The 8,081-nt window shown below is 35.0% G+C and overlaps 1 protein-coding gene across 1 annotated transcript; it reads left to right on the top strand.

Moving 5' to 3' along the window:
• Positions 1-310: 310 nt before the first annotated feature.
• On the top strand, positions 311-1,270 carry LOC105555011 (olfactory receptor 10G7). The gene has a single exon (XM_012001699.1). It carries the CDS (start codon positions 311-313, stop codon positions 1,268-1,270), a length of 960 nt encoding a protein of 319 aa, XP_011857089.1.
• The last annotated feature ends 6,811 nt before the right edge of the window (positions 1,271-8,081 follow it).

Below are 8,081 nucleotides of genomic sequence, written 5' to 3'. Positions count from 1 at the left end.
TTGAGTATATCTTTTTCAATTCTACACAAAACAGGATACAAAATTTGTTCTTCTTTTCAACATTTGGCTGATTTTATGTAAATCTCCTCCTCTTCTGTATATGGCTTATTCTGGTACTGGAATAAGAAAGTGCTATTCCTCTTCAAAGACCCATACTGAAGCAAAAGGAATTTATAAAATATAAAAAATAATTTAACCCCAGTGTTCTCAATCAGAAAAATATAGTTGCCATATTTCATATAAAACATGCTCACAGTAAATGCTGCCTCCCTTCCTTTCTGTAAGAACAGAGCCTCATATATGAGAAGAAATGTCCAACGGCAGCTTCGTGACAGCATTCATCCTCACGGGACTTCCCCATGCCCCAGCGCTGGACGCCCCACTCTTTGGAGCCTTCCTGGTCATTTACGTGCTCACTGTGCTGGGGAACCTCCTCATCCTGCTGGTGATCAGGGTGGATTCTCACCTCCACACCCCCATGTACTCCTTCCTCACCAACCTGTCCTTCATTGACATGTGGCTCTCCACTGTCACGGTGCCCAAAATGCTGATGACCTTGGTGTCCCCAAGTGGCAGGGCTATCTCCTTCCACAGTTGCGTGGCTCAGCTCTATTTTTTCCACTTCCTGGGGAGCACCGAGTGTTTCCTCTACACGGTCATGTCCTATGATCGCTACCTGGCCATCAGTTACCCGCTCAGGTACACCAGCATGATGAGTGGGCGCGCGTGTGCTCTCCTGGCCATCGGCACTTGGCTCAGTGGCTCCCTGCACTCCGCTGTCCAGACCATATTGACTTTCCATTTGCCCTACTGTGGACCCAACCGGATCCAGCACTACTTCTGTGACGCACCGCCCATCCTGAAACTGGCCTGTGCAGACACCTCAGCCAATGAGATGGTCATCTTTGTGAACATTGGGGTAGTGGCCTCGGGCTGCTTTCTCCTGATAGTGCTGTCCTATGTGTCCATCGTCTGTTCCATCCTGCGGATCCGCACCTCAGAGGGGAGACGCAGAGCCTTTCAGACCTGTGCCTCCCACTGTATCGTGGTCCTTTGCTTCTTTGGCCCTGGTCTTTTCATTTACCTGAGGCCAGGCTCCAGGGACGCCGTGGATGGGGTTGTGGCCATTTTCTACACCACGCTGACTCCTCTTTTCAACCCTGTTGTGTACACCCTGAGAAACAAGGAGGTAAAGAAAGCTTTGTTGAAGCTGAAAAATGGATCAGTATTCTCTCAGGGTAAATCGTCAAGAAAAGTCAGATGTGGCTAACTTTTCTTTTTTTTATTTGTAAATAAATTAAATCTTCAATATGAGCATTACATTTGAGTGGAGCATTTCAATTATCCAGTCTTAATTTTTAATTGGACAGTTAATTAATCTTTCATTTTTTTCTGCAGAGCGTTTGTTAGAATCCTAGTTAAAGCAGTCATTTCATGGTGATAATCTAAGAGAAAGGATAATAGTCTATTCTTTTCACGTTCCATTAAGTAATCAGAAAAGTAGTTTATTTTTCTTATATAAGTATTTTCCACAATTGCTATTCAGTATAATGTTCTTACAGTTTATTTTGTGTAATTTAAGTCAAAGCCTTATAAAAATCTTTCTTTTCATGTTTTAAATTTTCCATATTGAAAAATTCATTGTAACATTCATAAATAACTACATAATTTAATATCCATATTACAAACTTTTTACTTTAGAAAATACTAGACAAAAATGCTTGGTTCTCAAGAAGAGTGGCTTTATTCACATTCATGAACCAATAAAAACCACATAACTCTTTAATATTTTTTTCTTACTTAGACCTGAAAGATCTCTGAGAGTAAATATTTGTCCATTTATGAACTGCATACACTGCACACATTGTATTGGTCGCTGATAACAACTGTCTAGACTTTCCTTCCATATTTGTGGAGCTGCCAATCTCTTATCCTCAATGCCAAGTTTCCATTTTTAGCAATTTTAAAATTATTTTTATAAGTTACCAGAGGATAAATAATAAATATACAAAAATGATCAAATAATCTTAGAGACAAAAATAGGCAGTCAAAAAATTTGAGAGTATCCCTCAATTTAGAACAAAGTATTAGATAATATTTCCCATGTAATTAGACTATGTCTGTAAGTCACATCCATTAGACTTAAAGTATATGAAATGGACTCTGGACACTCTCTGGGTAGGTAAGTCTTGGACCATGAACCTTATAATCTGTCATCCAAATAAATACATATATTTAAAGTGTAAATAATTTTTCTCAAAATAAATGCTTAATTTAAATACTACAGGTATGCTGGTCATGCCAACTCTGCCTAGCATACCATGAAGAGAAAAAGAAAACTAGAAGGCAGCTGCTAGAGCTGAAAAGCATTTCTCAAACTCCTCAGGTTTGCAGCAGCTGCATTTCAAAGATGCTTTAGCGAGAACATTCCTTCAGTGCTAACTTTCCATATCTTACTCTACGTAAACTGTGCAGTGATATTGAGAAGAAAAACATACTAACTTGGTAAGCATAACCTATGTAAATCATGACATGATGATGAATATAAGAGGTATATTCTTGGTTTTCACACCAAGAAATCAGATTGGTATGGACCAATTATATAATTCAGCTCATTTCTCAAAGGAAAAAACTGAGGTAGAAATAAACCAAAATTACTTAGTCATTGGATTCACTTGGATTCTTACACTTCTCTGTAACATCACACTGTTATATCTAACTTACGTTTACCTAAAATGTTATGGGATATTTATTGGGTGTTAAGTTACATGCTAAACAGTAGATACACAAAAACAACAGACAAGGTCTCTGCATTCACCAAAGTCATTGTCTGGCAAGGGGGAAAATATGTCGCAGTATCCAGGTTACAATGTTGTAAGTGCATTGGGTGCCCAAGGAGAGATCCATTATTAGTTTTGACTTGGAAAGATGCTAAAGGATTCAAAACACTGTAGCAATATGTATCACACACAGCCATTTTGAAAGTAAATTATTGACAAAGATATATAAGATGAATGTCAATATCTTTATTTAATTGAAAACATTATTGAAATAATTTTAGAATCACATGAAGTTGTAAGAAATAACACAGCGAGAGTCCTTGTTATACCTTGCCCAGTTTCCCCCAATGGTAACAGTTAGCAAAATTATAGTGTAATATCACAACTAGGATGTTGACACTATTATAATCCACAAATCTTATTCAGATTTTTCTAGTTTTACTCACTTGTATGTGTGTGTATTTGTTAAATACTATACAGTTTTAACACCAGTGTATGTTAATTAATTTTAACCTGGCTCAATCTACCTATTTATCCATTCAATAAATAAATATACACTGAGTGGCTATCGTGTCCTATGTACAATGAGTACAAAACAAAATAAACAGGCAAAGACCTCCTTTTAAGAAGTTTGTAGTCCCAATATACAAGATGTATAGTCTTCATAAGTTTATGAGTTACAAAAATCAAACAAATCTTGACAAAATTTGCATACAATACTAGGAAGAAGGATTTTTATCTTGCAAGTTCTGGAGAGTTATTTAAATACTGTAATATGATAGTATTTTTATTTAGGGACCGGTGGTAACATGGAAGACAGACGGAAGGAAGGTGAATTTTAGGGCAGCAACTAAAGAGCTTTTTTGACTGTATGTCAAGAAAGAAAAACACCAAAGTCCAAGTTCAGACAACAGCAGGGAGAATTGGGAGCAGGGAAAGGGAAGGCAAATAGGAGCCCACTGTGTAAGGAAGCAAAGCTGGTGGAGAAGTTCATGTGATTTGGCCATTGTGATATAACTTATCAAAATAGAGAAAGTAACAAGGATATGTTCTTAGGGTAGAATGAAAGTGTCTGACTTTGGAAATGTTTGGTTTGAGCGCCTGTGGAAGTTTCAGGTAAAATTATTTGGTTGAAGGTGTAGCTTGGGAGAGGCAGAAGCCTACAGTTAAGTAAGCAAGAGGACTGGTCACTGTATTCCTTGTTTTGTGCTGGCTGTTAAACATCTGTTTCCTAACATGGAAAAGGAAACGTCTCTTATTCAATAGTAGCATGAAGAGAGGTCAGATCAGGGAAAAGTAACCACCACCCCCCCTACATTTCTCGAGTAAGTCCAAGAAAGGAAATCTTCAGGAGTTTTATACAAATCTGTTATTGGACCTTTCCTTACAGTATTATTTCTCACAATAACACTCAAAGACCTTTCTAGAGGTTGTAAATTCAAAGAATTCCAGAGACAGTACTTACAAAAGCAGCTGCTTCTTGATGGCATGGTCATGAAAGATAGCAAAGGATGAAAGGGCCACCACTGTTGCTCTTTCAGTTCCCTGATGCTATTGAACTCCTTTAATAGGTTAGATCTTAATAGCATTGAGGGGATACTAGAAGGAAATTAAAAGAAAATCAAGTGTCAAAAGGATTAATTTAAATAATAAAAGGGCCGCTTGAGGATTTGGGAAATAAAGGTGCACACTGAAGGCACATGGTGCACACAGTAGGCACAGAAGCATAAAACCTGTGTGTTTAAAGATGGAGATAATATGTGGACGAGTGGAACAGAATATGGAGTCCAGAAAGAGACCTATGCATAGCAGTCTGTTGACTTTTAGCCAAAGTGCCAAGGCATTTTGAAGAAAAAAGTGTGATACTTTCAATGAATTATGCCTTAAAGTCTGTCTATCCCTGAGTAAGAACCAAACTTTGAATCAATTACTTCACTTTATATACAAAAATTAACTTAAATGAGATTATTGACCTAGATGTGAAAGCGAAAACTATTATATTTCTAGGACAAAAAAGAGTAGGAGAGAAGCTTTCGTAAACTTGGGGTCGATATAGATTTCTCAAGGAGGACAGAAAACATGAACCATAGAAATAAGTCAAAAGTTGGACTTTAACAAAATTAGAAATTTGTGCTCTTCCAGTGATATTAATAAGTAAATGAGTAAGCCAAAAACACACTAGATATAAATATTTGTAATTCATATATCCAATAAAGAACTGAATAAAAAAATTATAAAGATATACCACAATTTAATAATTAAAAACAACCCAATGAGAAATGGGCAGAAGATCTGAACACATGCTTCTCCAAGAAGGATATTTGAATCACCACCAGGAAGATGAAAAATTGTTCAACATTATTAACCATTACTGAAATATAAATTCACACATAATAAGACCACACACATATAATCAAATGACCAAAATTTAAAAACCTAAAATCAATGTTATTGAGAATGTGGATCGATAAGAACTTTTATGCATTTCTGGTAGATATATAACATGGTACAGCCAGTCTGGAGAAAACTCGATTTTTTAAAATATTAAATACACATTTGTCATTCAACTTATCATTCAACTTTACAAATCTATTTTTAAATGTTTACCCAAGAGAGTTTAAATCATATGCCTAACAAATATTTGCAAATGAATCTATGTAGCAGTTTTATTAATAATATCCCCAAACTGGAAGCAATAGGTAATAGATTATGGCATATTTCCATTACTGATACACACAAATGCATAAATAAATAAAAAAATTAGGATAAACAAAACAAGTCAGACACAAGACAGTGTATACTGTAGGATCCCATTCATAGGAAATGCTAAAAAGGACAAATCTAATCCATAGTGAGAGAAAGCAGATCAGTAGCTATCTGGGGCTTCAGGTAACAGAGGACTGATGAGAAGGGACACGGCAAATTATATGTGGTACTGGAAAGGTTTTTACCTTGATTGTGGTGGTAGATACACAGGTACTTCCATTTGTTAAAACATACCAGACCGTGCACCTAAAATGGTTACAAATTATACCTCAATAACGTTTTGCATTTTAAAAACAAATTCTTTCCCAATAAAGTTTTTAAAATCAGGCAAAAAGTCAAACTACAAATTAAAAACAAAAAAGAGAAACTTATTTCTGAAGAGCCATGACAAAATAGCTGGTACAGACCTAACCTCCCTTTAAAACTGTATAAAATGTAGTCACACAGTATACAAATTACTAAAAGATATTCTAAAATTGAATAAAATAATCCTAGATAAAAGGATAGAAGTGCAAAATAAATCAGTCCATAAATACCACAGGAAAAGGTGAATACATACATAAACATACGAGAAGACCTTTGACTATTGAAAGCCCCAACAGTAACATCTTGTCTGGTTTATAACATTGTTAGAAATTAAATAAAGGACAAAAGTATTTCTAAAAATATGTATAAAGCCATTACGTGGAACTAAAAGTAAAATTCTTGGATTATTCAGGATATGGTAAGGTACTAATGCAAATAGATTATAATGCATTGAAATGATATTGACTTTACCATAAAAATATAATAAAAAATAAAAATAGTTAAAAGTAATGAAAAATGAAATAAAGTAATGAAAATACTTGATTAATACATTAAATATTTTGAAAAATACAAAAGGATTGAGAAACATGAATAAAGAAAAAGGAATGTAATTTAAGAATAGAAAACCACAAAATATTAGACTATTACAGGTATAATAACACACTACAAATAAAAGACAAATAAATAAAACAGACAGCTTATAAAAGAAGCAACATCTAATTATATCTGGTTTAAAAGAAATGACACTAAATACAAATACACACACATACACACACACACAGAAAGTTAAAGGGCAGAAAATTTATTCCAAGAAAATACTAGGAAAAAAACTAATATGACTTCATTATCAGCAAATAAAGTGTACTTTCAAGTAAGAAGTATTATCAGAAATATAAAGGACATTTTTTAAATGTCTACTCATAAAAAAGCTAAAAGGGTCAATTTATTTGAGGTGGGGTCCTACACGTTTATGGACTTTACCTTCATGAACCCCACTAATTCCTCCAGTTTCCTATCGTGAAAAGCTAAAAATAAATAAATAAAATAATTCCCTCTTGGCTCTGGTAGAGTTAGGGGATAGGTAATCATTGTGAAACATACCCAGAGCTTCCTCTACAACAGATGTCTATTCCCTGCGCAAAGGCTTTGTCAGATTCTTATCCCAAATGGGGGAAGGACGTTTCTCCTACTTGAGTTTGACTCTTATAGCCCTCCTGTCTTACTTAAAGGGGAAAACATGTTAAGCGGGTCAGTTTTAGAGGAATTAGATTGGGAATATTGAAAGTAGCTGGAGAAGAGAATGGGAGAAACAGGGAATTGGGATGGGAGGTACTTATGAAAACACTTGTGAAGGTCACAGTTCTAAAGACAGGCCCACTAAAAGCACAAGCATTGAATCAGAAGTTTACAGGACAATGCTCCTCCCTCAGATCTTACAATCACACCATCAGGGCTCCAGTAAAGAACAGTAAATAAAAGAGTTGAAGAACGGAAAGAGTTACTAGTCACAGACTCTCTTTGAGGACTAATACTTAAGGATACATAAAGTAAATGGGCAAGGCAAAACAAGACACTAGAGGAATTTGAAGCCTTTAGTCCCTACAAACATGAAACACAGTCCAACTTCTAGCCAGATTAGATTACCATAAATCTTCCTTCTAATTGTCTATTTATCTCAGTTCCTATTACCTGACACAACATGTCTAGATTTCAACAAAAAATTATAAGACATGCTAAAAGGTAAGAAAGAAAAGCACAGTCTACTGAAACTATAAAAATGCTATAAAACCTCGGGAAAACTCTTCTGGACATTGGTCTAGGCAAAAAATTCATGACTAAGACCTCAAAAGCATGGGCAACAAAAACTAAAATTGACAAATAAGACTTATACTAAAAAGCTTCTGCACAACAAAAGAAATAATCAACAGAAAGAACAGAACGCAAGAAAATATTTGCAAACTATGCATCCAATAGGGACGGATATCCAGAATTTACAAAGAACTAAAATTACTCAACAACTACAAAAAGCAAATAATCTCATTAAAAAGTTGGTAATGAACAGACATTTTTCAAAAGAAAGCATATAAGTGGTTAACAGGCACATAAAAAAATGGCCAACATCAATAATCATCACAGAAATGCAAATTAAAGCCACAAAATCAGTCAGAATCACCATTATTAAAAAGATAAAAAATAACAGATGTTGGCAAGGCTATAGAGAAAAGGGAA

The sequence above is a fragment of the Mandrillus leucophaeus genome, unplaced genomic scaffold (assembly GCF_000951045.1).
Source record: "Mandrillus leucophaeus isolate KB7577 unplaced genomic scaffold, Mleu.le_1.0 Scaffold669, whole genome shotgun sequence".
In the NCBI taxonomy this organism is placed as follows: Eukaryota; Metazoa; Chordata; class Mammalia; order Primates; family Cercopithecidae; genus Mandrillus; species Mandrillus leucophaeus.
The sequence above is the reverse complement of the archived record's forward strand: the minus strand, read 5'-3'. Positions and strand labels throughout refer to the sequence as shown.

Excerpts from the sequence above, each read along its gene's own strand:
- LOC105555011 (XM_012001699.1), top strand. The coding sequence starts at position 311 with ATGTCCAACGGCAGCTTCGTGACAGCATTCATCCTCACGGGACTTCCC.